This window comes from Lygodium microphyllum, chromosome 3, assembly GCF_053477565.2.
Source record: "Lygodium microphyllum isolate KBCC chromosome 3, Lygodium_microphyllum_v1.1.10, whole genome shotgun sequence".
NCBI lineage: Eukaryota > Viridiplantae > Streptophyta > Polypodiopsida > Schizaeales > Lygodiaceae > Lygodium > Lygodium microphyllum.
Window position 1 is genome coordinate 150,794,401 of NC_141137.1, and position 23,269 is coordinate 150,817,669.

The following is a 23,269-nucleotide window of genomic DNA, read 5'->3' on the forward strand; positions in this document are numbered from 1 at the left end:
CTAGGAATAGAATGTAAGTGTTTTCGAGCCCTTATGAGGCCATCACAAGCAACATCAATGAGTTGGATATGCCCACATGGAGGCATTGCATGATGAACACTTGTCTGAGCTTCAAAGAAGCAATCAACTATATCAACAATGGTAGATGCATAAAAGAAGGCATGGTGATGACAAGCAAAGGGGGAGGGAGGGCCTGGCAAACCAAATCAACACCTCTTCTTTTTGTTTCCTTTCATTTTCATAAAAACGATTATTGGTTGCTTAGTAACTTAAGCCTTAGGCTTAAGCTTTGACTTATGGGACCCAAGATCTCATTCACATGGGGAGCTACATTCTTGAAACTCCTAATCTACATTCCTTTCAAGCCTACCTCTTGAGTATATGGAGGATGGACTTATCAAACACTTAACAAAGATGAACCAATTATTCAAAGACTTGGTTATCCAAAGGCTTGTCACAAGGCATAAAACTAGGGCATTCCTTTTGTTTTAGTTTCTTTCGAGGGATGTGTCTCATCATGATGTTGGAGCATTGACGAATTATAAAAGAAGACTTGCCATACTACCGTAAGATTTTGCAAAACTGATCCCGCAATCCCTTGTGAGTTTGTAAAGGAAAGCTTTTATGTTCTATGTGGTGTGTATGATGTTATGGGTGGAGGGCATCCATGTAACAACCCTCTTAATCTTTTCTATGAGTAGCCACTCCCTTCCGATGATTATCATGTTGTATATCTCTATTAAAATTGCAATACCTTTCTTGACTTCCTAATGCTATCATTGACATCATATCCTATTCGAGACTTGCTTAAGTTGTATTCTTGTTTATGACGTTATATTTGATTCTGTCGTTGTCACCCACAATTATAGTTGTAATCATGTGAGGCTACCCTTGTACTAAGATTATATCAATGCCATTCTTAGAAGAGTAGACACTCATCTTAGAATTGCCAACTTGTGTAGAAAGTGTGGGGATTACGAATAAACTTCCGAAGCTTGTTTACAGTGTTGAGGTTGTGGCAAAAGAAGATTTTGCCCTCTAAATAGTTTGTGTTGTATTGCTATATTGTAAATAGATTGCTCAAACCAACCTCCCTCCTCATATAGGGTGGCAATTACCTAATGTAATAATAATTACAGCAAGTAATGAGTTCACATAAATTGAAATGCACACTTTACCACTTTAATCTTGGACAATTGGACAACCTGTCGGCCCCAAAACTAGTGTCCCTTGTGGTATTACTTTATCTTCCATTGCAAATGAATGGAGTACAACTGAGATTCACTAATCTCCTGCGCTAATCCAAGTGCCTCTTACTGTCATAAATAACCAACAAGCCTTCAAACCAATTTGCCCCTTGGTTTGCTTAGGAATTGGCATTCACCCTACTTCTTGCAAGATAAATTTAGCCCCAATTTTGATATTGGTTGGCTAGCCTCTTGAATCTCCTTGAAATTCTTCAATTTCAACTATCCTAGGCTGCCAATTCTAGGCACACATCCTGAGGTGGCTATAACCCCAATTTCTGTTGTAAATTAGGTTTTACAACAAAGATTTTTCAATATCTCCACCTCTAATGACTCAAATGGCTGGATTTTACTAGGATAACTTGAGAGATGGCTATAGAATGAGAGAGAATGATAAAGAGATAAAATTCAGGCTTCCATCCCAAGAAAATAAAAGAAATTAGCTGCTGCCCAATCTAGACAGCCATAAAATCTATTTCCACTAATGGAATACCCCAAATACGATGTTGATTGGCTGAAACAGTCCTAAAACTGCTGTCACCTACTGTTGTACTGTCTTTAGGGCATGCTACCAACTCATGGAGGGTCTCTTGCTGGCTGGAAATGGCCTATGAACAGTTGTAGTAGCTATGGTAGCCTTCTCTCTATCTCTCTCAACTTGCACAACGTTGTATGACTGATATGGATCAGAGATCATTTGGCCGTTTTCTGGGAGAGGCATAGCACATCAGAGAGCAGAGCACACAGCGGGTCCCAGTCAGAGAGGGGCCCACCCAGACGACTATTACACAGTTCTTTCAGACAGACAGAGTGAGAGCTACTGTACCAGCCTCCAACCAGACCTCCGGGCACACACTACAGCAGGCTGAGGACCAGCGTACCCGACGCCGCACGAGGATCCGTGGGTTTCGGACCCCACAGCCACACCGACAGGAGATCCGGAGGATTCTTGATCTACATTGACAGCAGACTGAGATCCGACGACACTCGACACATTGAATCTCAGATCTCCAGTTTGCTCTTTCTCCACCGCCGATGTACCACATCCTGCATCCAGGAGGGATCACCTGCTATTAGCGACTTCGACGACTGCTACTACATCCCAGGATAGTATATCTCCCTGCATCTGTTACATATACACATCGCACCACTTTATCACAGCCGACAGTTGTTCCCCTATCACAGCCGACATTTGTTCCCCTTTTGTAGCCATTATCTGGAGTACCAGAGCTACATACGCACATACACATACACGACACTTATTACACTCACAGCACCGTATTTTCAGTTTCCAGTTTTTAGCTTTTCATTCAGCACTTTTATTTTGGATAGCTGGACCTCATCAGTTGTATCACAGTTTGTCTCATAGGCCAGTTTTGGTCTTTAGAAGACGTTAATATAAGTTTCTTTCTTTCTTTCTTTCTCTCTCTCTCCCCCAACCTCAAAAACGTATTTTCCACTTGCATGGGCAAGTTTTGTCAAGGGGCAACCTTCTAATCCCATTTTTCAAACGTTATCCAACTTATTATTCTTTTAAAAAGATTAATAATTATTCTAGTGCTCAAAAAATTAATTTCACTAGTCAACGATTAAATTAGCAAGGCTGATTTGTCTCCCAAGCGTCCCTAAGGAGTTATTGACCCGGCATTATTTAATTAATTAATGCCTAGTCTCCAATGTCACCACTGACATCAATGGCCAATAAATTTGTGTAGGCCAAAATCCGACACTAAATACCGCCTAGTACCTGTCAAGCATAACTTATTACAACTTTTGCCTTTGGCATCAACTGATATTGCAAGGTCCTAGGTTCCATACTGTGAAATAATAAACTTGCACCTCCCACTAGATACCGCCTCGTACCTGTCATGCATAACTTATTACAACTTTTGCCTTTTGCATCAACTGATATTGCAAGGTTCTAGGTTCCACATTGTGAAATAATTAACTTGCATCTCACAGGTGCAAGTCACATCAGCACATTTGATTAACGTTTAATCCAATGCTAAGCAAAGCAAAAAACTTCACATCCTCATGACAGTTGCTCTACTCCTCTGTCTTGTAACAAACCATGATGAAAAGAAAAAGGCTTGTAATATGGAACTTTAGTCCCTTGTAAAAAAAAAGCTGAGTTTATATAGTATTTTAGGCTTGGATTATTATGCCTAAACTTCTCCTTGCATATGTGTGGCTAATAGGGGTACAAGTTTCTTATCTCTATCTGCTCTTAACACCAGAACAATGTGGCATGGCAATTCTACTTAAGGGCTGACTTGAAACAACATAGGCATGCCTCCCTTGGGTATCCTCATATCCACAAGCTAGGCTGCTGTCCATGACCCATGCAACCATCCCCATATCACAATCATAGGCTATGTTGAGCCATGAAACACTATCCCAAGGGCTCTCTTACATGCCTTATAGGCCCTATAATAATCCCATACATAGTGTCTCTAAATCTCCTTTGGCTCTCATCTTTAACATATGTGTCAAGACCTTTGCCATAACTGAGCCGAGCACCCACTGCCAAGCTTAAATGCTGCTAACCACAAAGAGAGAGAGAGAGAGAGAGTTTCCTAAAGCTATCGTCCAATCTCCTCTCATACTACGAAAGGGTTATTCGATACCTTTTGTTAAGCAAGTGTTGAAGATGTCTTGTCACCAGTTCAATGGTTTTGATGACTCTAACGAGAAGATCTCTCATCACTCCTCTCAAAGGCAACGTGATCATCGCAAAGATCGGCGGTCTCAGCCCCATTCTAAACGGGAACCCTCTCTTGACAGGTCACAAGGAACAAAGCAACCATCTCCTCCCCCTCTCTACATGTCTTCCATAGAGCCCATCCTTCTAGCCCTCAAGTGTCTATGATGGCACCATCAATACAGGTGCCTATTCTTCCTTCTCTTCCCAAAGAGAACCTTTTGGATGGATAAGGTGGAGTGTATCCTTGACTCCTTCACTCTTTGGGAGTTTGTTACCCACCCTATTCCTCGTCTCGTGGAAAATCCCAGGGTGGGATCGACAATTGGATCATGCAACCCTATTGGATCAACTCAATTCTAGAGTTCGGTCTTTCCTCTTTATGAGCTCATAGAATTCCATCCTATTGCATGTGTGCAAGTTGCAACAGGCAGTGGAAGTATGGACAAAGTTTGCTTCTTTATACCATTAAAAGACATTTGCCCATCGGATTGCTCTTGAGAAGAATTTACAAATACTCACTATTCATGACTCTCCTTCCATGAAGGATCACATCAACAAATTGGAGAACATGAGGGGTGAGCTTTCTTCCCTCGATAGGATCATCTCTTTAAAGGATATGGCCATGATTCTTTTGACTCAGCTCTCCGAAATGTGATGTCTTCTACACCAGCCTTCTTACATCGAAACCACATGAGAATCTTCCCTAGGAGGAGCTTGCCCCACTTGTCTTGGAGCACGACAAGTGTCTAAAGGAAGTAGCCAATGGATCCAACTCCACCAAAGCTTTTATTGCTGGTATGAGAGGGGGAAAGAACAAGAAGAAAACAAAGGCCAAGCCCAAGAAGGAGACACGAAAGCATTCTTCAAGCTCTAAGACATATTCAGAGAAACCTTGATGCCCACATTGTGGGAAGGGGACACATCCTAAGGAGAAGTGTTGGAAGAAGTACCCTCACTTTCGTCCCGAAGCTTTGGATGGAGCTACATCATTCGGGCCTTCCTCTACCTCTACACTAGCTATTATCCATGAGTCGATGTTCCTTCATATCCATGTGTTGGAGGAGCCTTCTTCAGTGGTTGATTCGTCTTTAGAGAGCCTTTGGCTCATTGATAGTGGTGCTTTGAGTCATACGACTCCACAAGGTGACAAGCTACAGGATCTTCATCTATCTGAGAATTTAGTCACTGTTGATGACATTTATTCAATGCCTATTAGTAGTGTTGGCACTTGCCATTGTTGCTAGACTGTTCCTCACGCTCCCTTTCGGAAGTCCTACATGTTCCAAAAATAGGCTTTCCACTCCTCTCAGTTTATGGCCTTACTAGAGTTGGTACCCAAGTTGTATTCACCGAGTAGGCCATGTTTATTGAGGATTCTTCTTCAGAAGCTGTTTTAGCGACAAGCTAGCAAGAGAGTACACTCTATGAGCTCCACTCTCCTTCCCTTATCCAAGGTTCTCTGAGACAAATGTCTATTGTTGCATGTGTTCCCACTTGTGCACTATCTATTCCACAGGTTCTTTTCCATCTCCCACCCTCTCCTTTGGTGGTTCCCTCATACCCCCATCCCTTTCAGAGGGGGATGATATCGGTGATGTGGTTGTGAATTTCTTGGCCCCTAGTGTTTCACATGGGGATGCCCAAGATCATGAGGAGCTTCTTCATCGGTGGTCTACATCAATGGACTTCATCAGCATTGTGGCACTCTTCCCTTCACCCTCTGATCCGCATCTTCTTTGGCCTTCAACCACATCCAAGATTTGAGAGGGGATGTTAGCAATCATGTTTGTCATGCACTATCATCTCCTACATGTGAGCCTCAATCTGAATTAGACTGGAACATTAGGGGGTCTAACATGTTTGTCATCTGCTTTGACGGAGGAGGAAGCTCATTCTACAATCTGCTTTTCTTCTTTCCATCAGTGTTTAGCACTTGTGCACCCCCAGATGGCTGCGGACTGCCACATCAGCATTTATTATGCAGTCCTAGCATTCATTACTGCCACATCAGCAGTCATCAACAGTTTGATGCCATATCAGCATTTTTATGTAGGTCAGACAGCACTTATGTCCCTATTTATTGCTGGTCAGCCAGTGTCCAGCATTTTAGGCTATTTATAGCCATGCCCACTAGTTGGCAAATCATTCACTCCTCTGCTTCACAAGTGCTCCATGAGCTGGCTGCAGTCTTCTCCGTCTCCCGCATGGACAGCAGGCTGGATATTCTCTGTCTCCATCACCGTCTGATCAGTCCACTCCCTTGTATTCAGCATTCTTTTCAGTGAGAGCAGCTCTCTCTCTCTCTCTCTCTCTCTCTCTCTCTCTCTCTCTCTCTCTCTCTCCATGTTCGTGGTTCTCTTCCATTGCACACTCTCACAGCCTCATCTTCTCTTCAACTATCATCATTGGTGCTAACTCGTGCAGGCTAGATGATACGTATCACCAGGCTCTGATAATGGCAGTTGCAAACCTGACCTCAAAACTCCTTCCTTGACCTCCAAAACGATCTAGTGGATGTCAAACTACCATTGGTTGTCCAAGTGTGGGATTAATAGAACATAACCTCCATAGCAGTAGCTTCTTCAGAAACTCCCAACCTAGAAAAGAAGCCCTAACAATAGCTCAACCAATAAGGCTCTCTGAATATCTAGATCAATAATCCCCACACTGTCTTTAGATTCCGGGCTGAATGATAACATCCCCAATTGCCTTCACCCGGGCTGGGTTCTCACCTCCTCCTAACCGAATAAAATTCCAGCCAATGTATGACCTAGAGAATGCACAGTAAGAAGTGAAGTGGCACATAGTGGCAAGAAGAACCCAGTCAACACCTCACATGGTCTAGCATTAAAACCCACCAAATTGGTTGTTCAATCAACGATTGTATTTATGATCTATTTAATGGTCATTGACAGGAATTCTTTGTACTTTGCATTTTATGTCAAGTTTTTCTAAGGTGTTATATTATGGAATTTTTCTTTTCTTGAAACAAAAATTCCTCTAATGACTCCACCACTCCCTCCCCCCTCTCCCCTTCTGCTCTTTTCTTCCTCCTCTCAGCCATACCCCTTATCCTCCAACAAGGCCGCAATTCCCTCTTCTCTCCCTCCCTCCTAGTTTCATACTACCTCCACTTCTTCCATCCAATAGCTTCACCTCTTCAGCCATTATCTTCTGCTTGCCTCAGTGTTCCAACTTCCACTCTCCCTTCTTCCTGTTTATGCCTGTATTTTCCTCCTCTTTCAACAGGTTCTCTTCAACTTACACTCACCCACCCTGTCTTATGTTAATCCTTGCCCTCAGGATTAATGCCATCACAGAAGCAGCAAGGAGAGTAAGGCCAACACAGAGGAGGTCTCCAGCCCTAACCATGCCCAGGGACTCCAATCCAAAAGAAGAACCAAATAAAATAAAACAAAAACTCCCTGCTGATGCTTTCTTTCAGGTTTGCTATGTTAAGTAGCTCAAGTTCATATTGACGGTTCCTTCTTTTGTCCCACTTTGTATTTCATTTATATCAAGTACTTATGAATAAGGCTTATGAGCTTACAAAGTAGTTATTACAGCTAAGTACTTTGAATCTCCTAAAATACAGAGCCACCAATTATTTAGTTCCCAGGGGTCTGAACCATACTCACTTCATACTTTCATATCTTTCTGTGTTTGCCATATGGAACCGTATCTAAAAGAACAATGAAAGCAAGTGCAAAGAAAGGAGAATATCAACCAGAAACTGCAAGAAAACAGAAGTGCATATCTCACCATGATAAAAGCTGTCGGACAAACTCCACCTGAGACATGAAAATATGAATTATTAGATGTTGATATGCGACCTCAAGAAACCAAACACCTGCAGAATGAGGTGTTTGAGCAATCCTACCATCAAAATTAAGAGCATTGACTTTACCAAATTCAGAAATTTCTTCATATCCACCTCGTTCAAAGGCTCAATAGGATCATTGTCGCTATCCGGCTCTAAAGCAATGTTGGTATCTACTCCATTAGCAGCAGTAGGCAATAATTAGATGTGCTAAAGACCTCAGGCAGGGAAGACTCTGCCCAACAAGTTCAAAAACTATTACTAGATTTTCCTGCCATTATGCAAAGCTTTTAAGCCAACAAAAGGTGAGATGCCCTGGTGCATCAAATTTCTCTGTTTCAGTTCATTTTGTAACTTCTAAAACATTTATAGCCCTCTGAGCAATTTGTAACTTGAAGGGATATTTGTAGCCCTCTGGACATTTTGTAGCTTGTATGGACATTTCTAGCCCTCTGGACATTTTATTCAGAAAAAAGAAAGAGTTCAAAAACACGATGCAACTAGCATCCAAGTATATTATGTTTGTGGATTCATAAATCGTAGGGCATATGCCTTTGAGATTAGGATTGATAGATGTCTACAGGCAGAGTGCACACATTCTTGACTTGATGTAAATGGCAAGCCTCTTTTCAGTCATTAGATGTGTCATAGAAAGCCCACCCTATAACAAGTGGAGCAATCATGAGTAGACTTCCATGCACTCTTTATACATCAAAATCAATTTTCAGAATCACAATGTGGGGATTCTTGCACCTTCTGTCACTAGCCCCTCAAATGGTCTAGCATTACAACCCACCAGATTCGTTGTTCACACAACCACTGTATTTATAATGTACTTAGCTGCCTTTACATGGTTGTTTCTGCTTTGTATTTTACCTCTGGGGATTTCTCCCAAGGTGTTCTTAAAGAAATTTTCTTTTCTCTAGGGGAAAAAAGGTTATCACAATGTGGAAACCTCTTCAAATCAGTCCTTAGTCCTAACCTTTATACTTAGGATTCCTACTCAGCTTTAACTTGAGTATAAATACAATGTTACCAAAAGTTCTAAGTGACAATCTGATCGAGGTCTCATCACATCTGATAAAAATTGATGATTGGATAGATCTTAACACGCTGATGTCTGAACCTCCCAGATTTTATGACTTAACTTTCGCTTACAATAGCTTGTTTCTCTGAGTATGCAGCAGCACGACACTGCTTTCTGGCAGTGATGATTGGCAACAAGACACTCCTTTCCAGTAAATGTGATTCCCAGAAACAAGATACTGCTTTGGAGCAATGTTTTCCCAGCTATATAATTCCAGTATTTTTTGTACATGCTAACAATCCACAGAGCCACAATCCAGGGTTGGACTAAATATTTTTCTTCCTTGATTTCAAAGTGCCCAGTCACTCATGGTCACGATGCTTTGTTTTGCACGTGCTAGCTACCCATAGGACCACCAACTCAGACTGGACTATTTATCTTACTATTTCTTGTTTGGGATTGCAGTGCATGTGTTATTAATTTTCCTCTATGGTTTATAAAGGCAAACACATTTGAGCCTTTTAAGCCTCTTCAAATGTGTCAATCATATAGTTGAATAGAGATACCTCTACTGATGTAAGTACAATTCAAACAAGAATGGGCATAGTGAGCATTCAGACAAACCTGAATTATCCATTTGTGATGGATTTGTAAGTTTCACTTTGTATTTAAGGTTTAGCTCCTTCATGGCCTTCATGATGCACTTGATTATTGTGTCAAAAATTGTTTTTCTGAGTTCTTCCAAACCTGTCCTGACAACATAATCATCAGCTCCAATGTCATTGTCTGGGGTTTCCTTTATGTCATCAATTTGGTGACTTTGCTGGTTTTCAGTATCTTGGAAGCCTAGGAGGTTTTCCCACAACTCACTGTAACTTTTCCACAATGCTGCATCAGTCTCCGCTGAGGAACCTTTAGATGGTTCGATTGACCTCTCTAGTGATGACCACACTGTCAACAAACACATCAATTGTAATGGGTTTATTTGATAGGAAAGTAAATAAGCAAAAGGATTGATAGCACCTCCAACCAAGGGGGAACCAACTCAAACATGGTGTCAATATACATCTAGGAAAAGTTTAGCTTCTCAAATATTCAAAACACCACAAAAGATGCACTGAAAAAGAAGTGGATTTTCATTATTCATAAGTTGTCCTCATTTGACAGTTGGGTATCAAACTTCACCTTGATCTTTCAGTACCAAAACTTATCATGCAAAGTAGGAGAGAAGAGGGAGAGTAGTTCAAAGAATGAATGAATTGATATATAACATACAACAAATGGCAAAGACCTTAACCAAATATGATTAAACAATCTGATCTTCAGAAATCCAAGGTCGCATCCTTACATGAAGTGGCTTTCCAGATGGTGCATAAAGAAGTGAAACCAGGCTATGGTGTACCCATTTAGTACTCTTTTTGACAGTGAAATTTACTATGCTATTTGAGTACTAAAGACAGATTTAAAATTCGTTGTAGGGAATTTTGATACTTTGTAAGTAACTTGGCAACTTACCCCATGAATGTTGACTAAAAGGTACACGTGGCTATTAGCAATATAGTACTTTTAGAAATGAACGACTATTAAAGTTTTGTACTATCTTTGCCAATAGTACATACACTGTAATATGCTTTGAGTCTTGACCCAAAGCAAATGGCTCTTTCCCATTAGCTCAAATAAAACACCATCTTGGAAGGCATGATGATCATGAGCCATGTAAACAAGGTCAGTCTATGCACTTCCGGCTCTCATTGGAAGTACCCATCCCTCCAACTCATCGCATCTTCATCACAAGATCAGCTGTTTCCTAGCCGTTTAACTCAGAAACTCCATTTCCACGATTTTTTGTTGTTGTTTCCATTTCACCCATTTCCTAATGGTTGGCCTAAGTATCATCAAAGGATTCTTTCGTTAGTACTTGCTTGGTGATTTTCTCACTACCTTTGGCAACTATGTTAGGGTGCTTCTCAGAGTTCTCCATTTCACATTTTGCAGAGTCAAAAAGCAGACATGTTTAACACATTCCAGTCATCTTCCAGCCATTTCCCAGTCTTTAGCAATTTCCGTTGCACTAGAGTTTGCTGTTGCCATTGCCATTTCCATTGCATCTGACTGTGCATGATGGCATGTTAGTTATGTGTACTAGAATCTGAAAAATACCATGTGACTACACATGATGCCGTGTGAATTATGTGTACTAGAATCTGTAAAACTACCATTAACTCAGGTTCAATAGTAGCAACTCCACAGCTTGATTAGTTCCAAGGAGAGAATTCAAGGTGCTGGATGGGTACAGCCTTCTTCGTTTTTTTGTGGAAGAAGCCAAGGCATATGCTGGTATAAGTATGATGATGAGAGAGAGGGAAGGAAGAATACGAAAAAGCCAAGGCATACACTGGTATAAGTATAAAGATCAGGTAGAGGAAAGGAAGAATATGAAGAGGAGTGAAAGGGTGGGAGAGCATGCAGCAGGGATAACAGCAGCCAATATGGTGGGAGACAACAAATGCTTTTGTTATTGAGTTTCTCATATGAAAGGGCTGCAGGAATGCAAGCTCAGAAGGTGAACATGTGCCCAGAAGACTCAGATGGCAAAAGAGGAAAGGCTCCAGAAAGACAAGGACAAGGAGTTGTGATAGGGAAGCCAGTCATGGTGATGGCAAGGGGAACATCACAATTTGGACCTTCATTATTCCTTATTCTTCTACCCTAACAGGAAAAAGACAAATGAAAGTTTTGCCTGAGATAAATCAATTACATCGATCTTCACATCCTTAACCGGTTTGTTCTATCTAAAAGCCTCAGTCATGATATATGTTCTTATAACAGTACAAATGTCAGGATTAGGAAAAGATAGTGCAATAAAGGAGCACCTATGTTAGTCAGAAAGATGGGAAAAATTGCCCCTTTTTGAGATAAAGCAACAAAAAGATTTTGAACTGAAGCATAAACTGGTGGCTTCTGTTTGGGAAACAGATAGGGGTATCCATAAAATATCTTGCCAAGAGCCTGCAACAACAAATAGAAACACAATGTACAGCAGACTTTAAAATTCCAGTTAAAAATCTAAGAAAGTGTTCTAGACACGTAAATGCATATAACATACCTGTGTAAGAACTGTCACCACGTAATTATCAACATCACTAAAATTTACAATAATATTTGCAAATGCATCAACGAGAGTAACGGAGTAGCCCAGTGATTCCTCCTCACTCTCAGTAGCCCTGAAAACCAGATAAACAATTGTAAACCATGCATCCTTTTTCCAGCTTCATGAAAGAGTAACAAGATCACCTATAACATGTCATATAGCAGGCTTCCATGAAACTATGTATGCTGTGATGAAATATGCCTGAAATAACTTTGTGAAGCCATGAACTGACAAAAGATCACACCTACAGATGTGTGGGATCCCCATCGACAATGTTGAAACATATGGCTTCATCATAAATGGGTTAGTCAAAAACCTAGCTGTGTCTCAATATACGTGTCAGGTTGTAAATCAGCCAACCTGTGTTGGTTATCATAAAAACAATGCCTATTTTAAGACCCCATGGATTCACATTTTGCAGATAATGTTTGAATTCATGATTGACAACCATCCAAAATCCGAAATAAGTTATGAGCTGGCTAACCCCATTTCGCAGATAATGTTGAAATTCATGATTGACAACCATCCAAAATCCGAAATAAGTTATGAGCGAGCTAACCCCTACATGAAGCAACCGCGTATTCTGCTCCCACCCATTTTGAACCTTAAAAAGCTCAAGCAAACAAGGCAATTCAAATCAAAGAAAACCTTATGCCTAGGGTAGGTCGCATATGATCCATCCGATGCATCCAGTCTGTGGACTTATTATGGTACCAAACGTACAAAAAAAAATGTTGGATAAAATCCAATGTTTCGTACGGTCATTAAAAAATACATAGAAAATTAAGGGATGGTCTACTAAATATTACTTATTTTAAGTTTTTAACATGAGAGTCTTAGTTTTAACCATAGAAACATGAAACGGGGAACGGGAACGGGGAACGGGGACAGCGACGGGAACGCCAAACCTAGGGAACGGGGACGTGGGAACGGGAACGGCATTTAAAAAATTAAAATTCATGAAAAAATAATAATATTTCACTCATAATCCATGTGGACTTTGGAGTGTTAAAACTTAAAACCAAAGTATATAATCCACAAGGACAAATCATTTTAAGTTTTAACTTTAAGATATCATGCATCATTCTAAAACTACTCATTAGAAATTGAATTGCAACTTACAAGGCTCAAGAGGTAAGCTATTCAATTATAAATAATAAAATCCATAATACATATGCCAAAAATGATAAAACAATGAACAATGAACTAAACTTTAAAGTCTAAGCTAAAAGAACATGCCTATGGTCCCATTGCCAAAAAACTTAAAAGATTACAAACATGAAATTGAAGTCTAATCTTTGAAAGAGCATGCTCATTGCCCCAAAAAAGACTACAAATATAACGTCTAATCTCTAGACTGAAGCAAAATGCGACATGCCAAAATAGCACAAAGGGCAACTGCAAGACTGCAAGACTCAAGTACAAATATAATATCGGCATGGCACAACTGTCAATAGCCCAAGTGTCACACTGTCATCAATGATCATAATATCATATACAATGTAAATGTGTCATGTATCATGAGACTCATGATAAGTAAACTAAATCAAAGATCATGATCATGATTTGAGGCTGCTCTAGCTACTCCTGAAGTGCCAACCTCATCATCACGTGTACCATGAATTGCTGCATCTCCCTCAACATCAGCATGTGTCTCCTCTTCTTGCCGCATCTCCCACTCTGTGAATGGATCGGGCTTTGTTGTCATACTGTTACATAACATCCTCAAATTAGCACTAACGAATACTAGATCGTTTGCCCTCTCCACACCAAGAGGGTTCCTCTTCTTTGAAGCAATGTGAGCGTATATACTCCACAATTGCTCCAAACAAGAGGAGCTAACTGACTGACTCAAAATAAGGATGGCTAGTTGCTGCAACTCAAGACCATCCGAACCATAGTCCTCCCACCACAAAGCTACCCCAATCTTACAGCAATCCTCCTGTGCATCCCCACAACCAAAAGAACCTCGAAAGGTCCTATAACATGAAAGCTGATCTCTGATCTTTCGTCTAGTGCCATGATCAAGTACTAGACGAGACAGTATAAGTCTCCATGCATCCATAACCTCAGTGTCATTCTCTTGACCCTTGCCCTAGAACTCAAGATCCACAACAAATGCAGCTGCATGCATGGGTGAGCTATAGAAGTTCCACCTCATCACAACTAAATGGCGTATCTCCTCAAACGCCTCATCATTTGGAGCCAACTCCTGCAACTTTTCATTCAGCCTATCCATAGCCTCATATATCTGCCAATGCAAGGTTACATAGCATCCATAACCCTCAATAAATGTACAATAGGTGATACCATAGCATCTATCCGCTTTACATCATCCCAAAAAGTGGAGTTATTTGCTTTCTCCAAGCATAAGATACCTGTAGAAATATCTGCCAATGTTGATGAGATAAACTCATCACTAAGAAATAACTATCTCAAGGCACCACTGCATTCTCTTAACCTGCCTAGCATCAAGAAGTTAAAGGCAAATCTGGTATCAGAGTATTTTAAAAGTGTCTTCTTCGACCGCAAAGAGACATGATGGCAAAGAAACTGGCGATTCAAAACAAAGCTAACCATTTGAGCTCCTTACTCTATGACAGGTGCAATCCATGACAGGTTACCAATATCCTTTAGTAGGTTGTTCAAGCAATGAGCCATACAATATGAAATTGAGATATGCGGATAATATACTTGGATAATAGCACCTGCTGCCCTATTTGCGGGCTCTCCATCTACAACAAATCCCACAACATGCTCTAGGCCAATAAGCTCAACACCTGTAACCCACTCTGCTGCAAGTACATCTGCTGACTTTCTTGTCCCCGATGCATCATGTGAAGATATGAAATACATTTTTCCACGAGAATAAGCAACCATACCATGAATGGATCACTTGTATGTATCACTCCAACCATCAGCAAGCAAGGAAACTCCATTTTTAGCCCACATGCTCTTTCTAGTCACTATTGCTTGCTCAACAAGGCGCTTTTCCTTGTCGAGCAAAGTGATGCGTAAGATCTCTGATGATGGAGGTACATACGAAGGGCCATTCTCACCAATCTTCTTGCACATCAATTTAAAATACTCAAACCTGGTTGTACGAAATTGAATGTGGTCATGATAAAAAAAGTGTACCACTGATGTATCCACCTCTTCCTTCTTCTTGGGATCCCAACTAGCATCAAGTATGCTCTGTCTACATGCAACATATGGCATTGTTGATGCCATGGTCGATGCAATGTCTGCAGTAGGTGTGGAGGTAGCACTTCCTGATACTAACCCTGCTCTAGATACATCTGATGGGGATGGTGTCACAAAAGTTGCAGGGTCAACTGCAACACGTCGTGGTCTAGATGCAAGATAAGCTTGTTGACCTGCTGTACGGTCACGAAGCTCCCTTTGCTTCTCCAAGGTCACATTCGGACAAAACTGTACCTCTGAATTTGGCTCATGTAGGAGATGAGCTCGGACCTGATTATGCATAAATATTAAAATGGAATAAGTGGCAATTGGTATTCCATATTCTAATATTTAAGCAACTTTGAAAAATTAAAATCAATAAAAATTTGAAATACAAATGCTCGGCTCAATGGATTACCTTGTTTGCTTCACTAGTTCGCTTGTATGGGCAAAGCTTGCAAGTCCATGGTCGAGATCCTCCACCACTCAATGGGGGGTCAGCATTTACTTCTTCCCACCACGACCAATCATCAGACCTTCTTCCTCGACCACCAACCCGACGAGTGGGGCGGGAAGATGAAGCCATTTCAGGCTGAAAATTGAAGGCACAAGAGTCGAGAGAAGGAAAAATTGAAGGCTCGAGAGAAGAGAGAAGGCTCAAGAGTCAAGACTCACTCAAGAGTCAAGAGAGAAGGGAAAAGGAGAGAAGGAAGAATAAGAAGAAAAGAGAAGAACTTGGAACTTTGAGAAGAAGGAAGACTCAAGAGAAGAGGAGAAGAAGGAAGAGAAGGGAGAAGGTTCAAGGAAGAAGGAAGAAGAGAAGGGAAAAGTGAAGAGAAGGTAGAAGGAAGAAGAGAAGGAAGAGAAGGAAGAGAAAGAAGAGAAAGAAGAAGAGAAGGAAGAGAAAGGAGGTGGGAGGAGATGAGGGATGGCCGCTGGGCCCTGGCGGCTGGGATTGGCACAAGCTGCAGTGCAGCACGGAACGGGAGGCGCAGGCGATCTGGAGCGGGAGCAGCGGCACTAGGCACAGGCGATCTAGAGTGGGCGTAGGCGATCTAGAGCGGGAGCAAGAAGCGGTTGCAAATCATCTAGGCGGGATCAGCGGGGCGGTCGGCCGCAGGTAAGTGGTGCCACGTGACGTTCCCTATCTGAAATGGGACAGGGAACGTTCCTCCAATTCGAAACACGGTCCACAACGGATTCGTGCTGAGGACGGCGATTCCACGTGCCAGGGGGCCGTTCCGGCCGTTTCCTATCACTATGGTTTTAACCTTAAAAATTCACAAATGCACATGAGAGTCAATTTTCAAGTTTCAACAATACTTCATGAACATAACAAGTGGTTGAGATAGAATGTATACTCCAATTTCATTGGTAAGACTGAAGACATGTACAATAGGTCAAAAAAGAGTCTTGGGCAAGTCACATGTGACGAGTATCATATGCAAGACTCAAGTACAAAAACGCAAGAGATACAAATATCAAGACTCAAAAAGCATCTAGATACTAGAGGCTACCAAAGCTACTACTCAAATGAGTCCTCAGACCTATCACTCAAACGAGATTCATGGTCATTACTAGTGACTAGATGAGTCTGGGGGGCGTGTGTGGAGCACAATCCCCATCACTAAGGAGATTGTCATGCTCATCATACTTTGGCTCTTGAACACAAGCATCCTTTGAAACATAAGAAATCGGAGCAAAAGAGCTTCCAAAACCGTGCCTCACATAGGTTCTATATATGCTACTACAAACTACAATGCCTCGAGGAGTGGCCCACCTTCCCCTACAAGTATGTGATACTCGACAATCAATCTAGTCAAGCTCCATGTAGAGCTCTATGAAGATGTCATCCTGCTCTTCGTCTCTCTCTCTATTCGCACTTTTAAGTATGGTACCTATTAACTTGAACTCGTCTACATTCACCTGAAAATCAAAGTTCAAATATATAAATAATAAGATGACTTAAATTTTTATATTCTTAAATTTAGAATAAGTATGGATTCAAGTTCAAAATTACCTACATGCCATCCGCATCTTATGCATGTCTCTAAGCATATGCAAGTTAGAACAATAGATAAGTTGTTCTAACTGCCTGGCACCCTTGTATAGGGTTCTTCGCCTGACGGATATCGAAGGCATCACTATAGCCCTCCTCGCTCATTTCATAAGAGAAGCTGTGGAGGAGATTAGGGCTTCCACTATTCTTGATGTCGAGGCCCAGGATGAAGGAGAGTTGAAGGCGGAAGCGAAGAAATGACAATAATAAACGTGAAGGATATGCAGGCGTGAAGTGCAGAAGAGAAGTCGATAGTAGAGAGAGAGAGAGAGAGAGAGAGAGAGAGAGAGAGAGAGAGAGAGAGAGAGAGAGAGAGAGAGAGAGAGAGAGAGAGTAAACACAATTTTTGTAAGTACCAACAATGTGTTAGTACACAAAGATAAAGAAATGTATTTGTACTATAGGGTTTACAGGGTTTTTATCCACAAGGGTGCATTCATATGTACAAATAAATAATGCAATACACAGGAAGTGAACAAAAGGGCCTTTACACCCAACAACCTCCCACTTCAAGGTCCGGAATGAACCTCTAACCAACTCCCACTAGTCGCATGCAATGCTCATGCTAAGCCTTGCCAAGACCTTTAGTGAGCATGTCTATAAGGTTATCTTGTGATTTGATCTTGGTCAATATGACCAGACCATCTTTCAAAACCTATCGGATACAGTAGTACCGCACATCAATATGTTTGGTGCGCCAATGAAACATGGCATTCTTAGCCAGATATACAACACTCTAGCTATCACATCCCAACACCGGAGTACTCATAGATGTTGGGAATAAAGGCTCACCATACCTTCTATTGTGTTCAACTGTGAACGCACCCTTACACTTTGTACTTTATATATATATTCAAAAGCTAAAAAAGTGGTACATTTGTCATTGTACCAAATACCCATTGTGTCGCTCTCTCTCACTCTACTACTCTCAACTCTCTACACCTTCACTCTCAGCTCAGCTCATGCACAGAATCCTCGACAACAAACTGATATCAAAGCAGATGATAGGCATAAGGTAACTAGCGTGAGGTGACACGCCTGAGGTGACGAGTACCAGTCAGGGCATGCAACAGACAAGTCGCAAGCAGGCTCAAGAGGCAAATGCAACACGACAAGTTGTGGCGGCAGGTCACCCGACAGTCGGCGACAAGCAACGGATGTATTGCGCTACAACTTGACGAAACAAGCAGACAAGACGAACAGCGCTAACATGCTGACGTAATGTGCGAAAGGCACACGCGGGTAGGCAAGTTGACGGCAAATGGGAGCAGGTGCCGATGACAGACACGAGCAGGTGTTCACGACACTCGGACAGGTCAAAACATCAAGTCCAAGATTCAATGGACGTTTTTTTTCTTTTTCCATTAAATTTTGTAAAATTCTTGAATTTTTTCCTTCTTTCCTTCGCCGAGCGTTCATATGCACAAGCACAATGTGCAATTTTAACCCAAAAATTTGGGGCTTTTCTCGAATTTGGAGATTTTAATGCAGAAGTGGACAATCTGGCTCAGAAATTGCGAAATTGGTGCACAATTGCTCGTAAAATTTTATGGCTTGTCACATTTAAGTGAATTTTTTTCAATTTCAATGAAATTTGTGCACATCGGACCAAAATTTTGAGGCTTTTGTAGACCTTCATCAATTTGGGAAAGAATCGCCTGGTATATGCACTTGGGCACTTGAATTGATGCAATTTTGGACAAATTATCCTCAAAAAATTTAGGGCTTTTGACCCAAATTATCAAATTTGTGCTCGAGAATGCCTTTGCAGCAGAAATTGCAATGAAATTTTGAGGATTTCACATGTAACTCTTGGCTTGGTCTCTAATTGTGTCAGAAATTGCTTGAGGAATGCAGAAAACGATATTTTTAATTCTGAAAATTTTTGCAATCTTGGGATTTTCATTGCTGGTTGGTACTCTTGTGTACTATGGTCACTTGTGTCATATTTGGGCTTTTCTTTGGTGACTCGTTAGTCAATTTGGGACTGCAAATTATAGCTGGAAACAGTGACAGCAGTAATCTTTTGCACATTAAGAAGCTTGAGGGTGCCCATAATTTTGCAATCTGGCAAAAACAATGCTATAATGTCTTGGTGCAAAAGAAACATGTAAGGCCCATCAAAACAAAGGGAATCAAACCTGCAGACATGGAACAAGACGAGTGGGATGACTTGGATGAGCCAATGTGGCAAAGGCTTGAAGAATTATATGCTCAGAAAAGTGCAGCCAACAAGGTTTATTGGCTGAAAAAAACTGATGGACTTTCGCATTAAAGAGGGTACAGCCATGTCTTTTTTTTTTGCAAGTAAAATGTGGCTGATTATATTACTCAAAAAACTTGATTACAATGGGGTGCTCATGCTCAACAAACTAGCTGGAGCTGATGCAAAGTCACAACTACATCATGTATACAAGCCTCTCAAGGCGGTCTAGGGGGACGGGGGCAAGAAGCCATGGGGTTTTTTTGTTTTGGGGGGGGGGGATGATTTTGGTTGTATCGCGAACTGGGGCTGCTTGCCTGCATCATGAAGAATAGGTCCTAGCCGCCCCAAGTACGCATGAAATGACAACGGAGCTCTTGACAAGCTCAGGACTCACCCTACACCTTGTCCCATCACCCACGGAGGGAGTGGATGATGGAGGTCCAGAGCTCCGCTAAGGTCGCATATACTGAGAGTCTCTCTCCGCCGAAAGCCATCTGACACCGCGCCTTCCAGATATGCCATCCAGTTAGACTCCCTATGATCTCCCCTACCTCTGAGCAGTCTGTTATGGGTTCCAGTACCTGGCGGATGCGTAGAGCCTCCAAACTGACCACTACGCACGACCCTGCCTCGATAATAAATATTGTGTCCTGCATCCATGCCTCATACAAAAGGTGACGGCCCTAGCTGACTGCCTGCCAATAGAAAGCTCCCCATGAGATACATTCAAGGCTGGGTGCTATACGGAAAAGGATACGGCATGCTCCTCTCCACACGAGCTGCACCTCCTCACATGACCAAAGTGCTTTGGTGTTTCCAGAGGCTGCTGTGTGCAGTGCTTACAACCTCCCTCCTACATTTGAACAAGCCAACTTCCCACTGCCAAGCCTCCATGTACCACCAGCCATAAGAAATATGACACCCTCCTCGGCCTCCAGCTATCCCATAGGCGGCACCAGAAAGTCCGTCGAAAAGGCTCCGTGATGTTGTGCTCCGCCCAGTGCCTGCATCAATACGTGTCTGCCAATCCTGGCAGTGTACTCCAAGAACTTGGATGGCTTCTTGGAGATCGTTGTGGCTGGCCATAGCCACTCTCCTAGGTCCCACTCCAACTCATCAAGTGGTCTATCCTCCCAAATCCAAAGGCGCCACTCCCTAAGCTCCTTCCATAAAACATAGAGGTCCAATCGCCATGTCTTTCCCTGAAGGCCCACCATCCGAATCCTCTTCCAAGAAAGGACAACTATCCTCATCATGCTGCCCTCTGTCAAGGGCCAGACGGCCCCCCTCCTGAACGGCAAAGAAAGTCCCCTGCAAGGTGCCGCCCACTCTGCCTGCCACCTGTAGGGGATGCCTGCTGGTGAAAACCTAGCTGCCCATACCTCCCCGAGCTCTATCGACTCTCGTATCGGGGTAGCAAGCCACTCCAGAGATATTGCTGCATCTAGCTCCCTTCTCCTCAACTCCACTCCTCTCTAGCACCCTGATACTCGCTAGAGCACCTCCTCATCCGCCATCCTATACACCTCCCGCCACGTCCTGATGGTACGAGCCGGGCCGGCCTCCCAACCAGCCCACTAGTTCTGGAGGCGCTCATCGATCTCTGCCACAACCCGATCTTTGACCTGGGGGTTCCAAATCACCGGCCGACGGTCTATCTCTTCCTGGCAGCCTGGGAAGCTGTAGATTAGGGCCTTACGGAGGCCCTGCCACACGTAGAGTAAGCTGCGTAGGAAAGGTGATCTCGGGGGAGTAATCTGGGCCGACATGAAGATCCATCTCAGGGATGGCCTCCACTCTCCGCCAAGCCTTGGTCTACAGTCCTGGAGGCCCTCCTGCAATAAGACCTTCCACGTCTGTCCGCCAGGTGTGAGGCCACGGACAACTAGCTTGCCCAAGAGGGCCATACTCTGATACTCTAGGTCTATGATCCCAAGCCCTCCCTCTGACCGATGTCATATGATGGTCGCCCACACCACCTTGGTCCTGGAATCCCTCGAACCATCTGGCCATGACCAAAGGAAGTTCCGCACTAGGCAGCGAAGCTGCACTACGCATGATGAGGAGAAACACCAACACAAGGCAATGTACCAGGCTGTTGCTAGGAGGACCTGGTTAACCACCAGAGCTCGGCCGGCCACTAAGAGGCGGGTCGTGCTCCAGTAGGTCAGTTTTCTCCGAATAGAATCAAGGACAAGAAGAAACTATTGGGCACACGAGTGATGTCAAGTCCCACCAGGAACCCTAGGTACCGGACGGTTTGTCCTCTACTCACCCATCTAAATACCAGGTGGATGCCCCACTCCATGCAAGAGTCTGGGTCTATGAGGAAACCAACCAACTTTCACCAGTTTGATTTTCACTCTCGCTACAGAACAAAGCACGTCAAGAGTCAACCTCACTCTCTTCAACATCAACTCATCGCCCTCTATGTAGAGTGTTGTATCATCTACATACTCTGAATCTAACAACTCAGTCTCCTCTCTTACTAGAAGTCGGCGGCCGCGTAATCCGCTCACACGTGACCTAAGGAAGTGAGACATTGCCTCTGCAAAGTGTAGAAACAGGTATGGGACTAGGGGGCAACCCTATCAAACCGATCTCTCCAACCAAAACTCCTCTCGCCTTCCGCCTATGAGAACCCTGCTGGTGGTCGATCTGTAAAGGGCGGAGAACCCATGAATCCAAACCTAGGGGAATCCCCATCTCACCATGATGCCCTCTAGGAAATCCCAGTCCACCCTATCATAAGCTTTCTCGAAATCCAAGAGTAGTATGGCCAGTCTCTACCCACTGTGCTGAGCCCACTCTGTCGCCTCAAAGAAGGTAAATACATTGTCAAGGATGCTCCTATCTTGGACAAAGCCTGTCTGTGTATCATGGATGATGTCTAGAAGCATGGGGCGTAGTCGCCTACCAATCATCTTCGCCATTGCCTTATAGGACATTGACAATAAGGTGATCATTCTCCACTGGGAAAGCTCCAACCGTTCTCTCCCTTTGGGGAGACTCCCTCGCATCTGTCCTAAAGTGAAAATCTATTGGAAAGCCATCAGTAGCGGGTCCTTCACCACTTCCCAGTAGGTAGTGAAGGCCTTAGAGAGGCCATCCTCTCCCAGGCATTTCTGCCCGTCCTCTGTAGGAAAAGCCTCCTCTAGTTCCTTCTCTGTGAAGGGGGCTAGGAGGGAGCGTCCCATCTCCTCTGTGATGAGGAACGGGATGCGATCCCAGATCTCCTATCTACATCTTTGTCCTCTAGGCTGAAGCTCTCTCCTGCTAGAAAAGGCACGTGTAATAGTCGGTGGCAATCTCCATCACCTCGTCTGGGCTAGAACAAGTCCTCCCATACTGATCTCGAAGGCTGCATATCTACTCCTGCGGTACGAGGCTGGTGCACTCGGAAGAACTCCCTGCACATAGTATCTCCCTTCCGCACCCAAAAGGCTGCTGAGGTTCAAAAGGAGAACTCCGAGCGCCTGTCCTCTAGGCCAGCAATGGCTGCTCGCGCGTGCATCTCTTGTGTGTGGAGGGTGGGATCCCCTGGTGACTCCTGTAATAATCTCTGTGTGGTTGCTAGGTCACGCCGGAGTGCTGTTTCATCCTCCCAACTCGGCTACCTGGCTTGTATGGCTACCTCTTGGCAGATTCTGCTCGACTCAGCTAGGACCTCTACAACCTCCTCTGCTATCCGGTCCCTCCTATCCCACTCTCTGGTCTAAATCTGCTCTATCTGTCTCCTCACCTCCTCCCTCCTATAGATCGAGTCAGGAATCCGACAGGATCGTGTGTCTAGAGCAGATGCTTCAGGATCAAGTGTCAGGAAAACAAGGCAATGATCGGACAACGTGGTGCCTGCCAACTGCTCAAACTGG

General features: G+C 43.1%; 1 protein-coding gene across 1 annotated transcript in view; it reads right to left on the bottom strand.

The window, feature by feature from the left end:
- LOC148039041 (uncharacterized) overlaps positions 1-23,269 on the bottom strand; it is a 183,147-nt gene that overhangs the window by 81,054 nt on the left and 78,824 nt on the right. The window contains exons 9-13 of the mRNA XM_087674909.1: positions 11,905-12,022; positions 11,672-11,807; positions 9,423-9,749; positions 7,859-7,944; positions 7,714-7,742 (exon numbers count right to left, since the gene is read on the bottom strand). Of these exons, the coding sequence (XP_087531035.1) occupies positions 7,714-7,742; positions 7,859-7,944; positions 9,423-9,749; positions 11,672-11,807; positions 11,905-12,022 (696 nt within the window). The remainder of the gene's footprint in view (positions 1-7,713; positions 7,743-7,858; positions 7,945-9,422; positions 9,750-11,671; positions 11,808-11,904; positions 12,023-23,269) is intronic.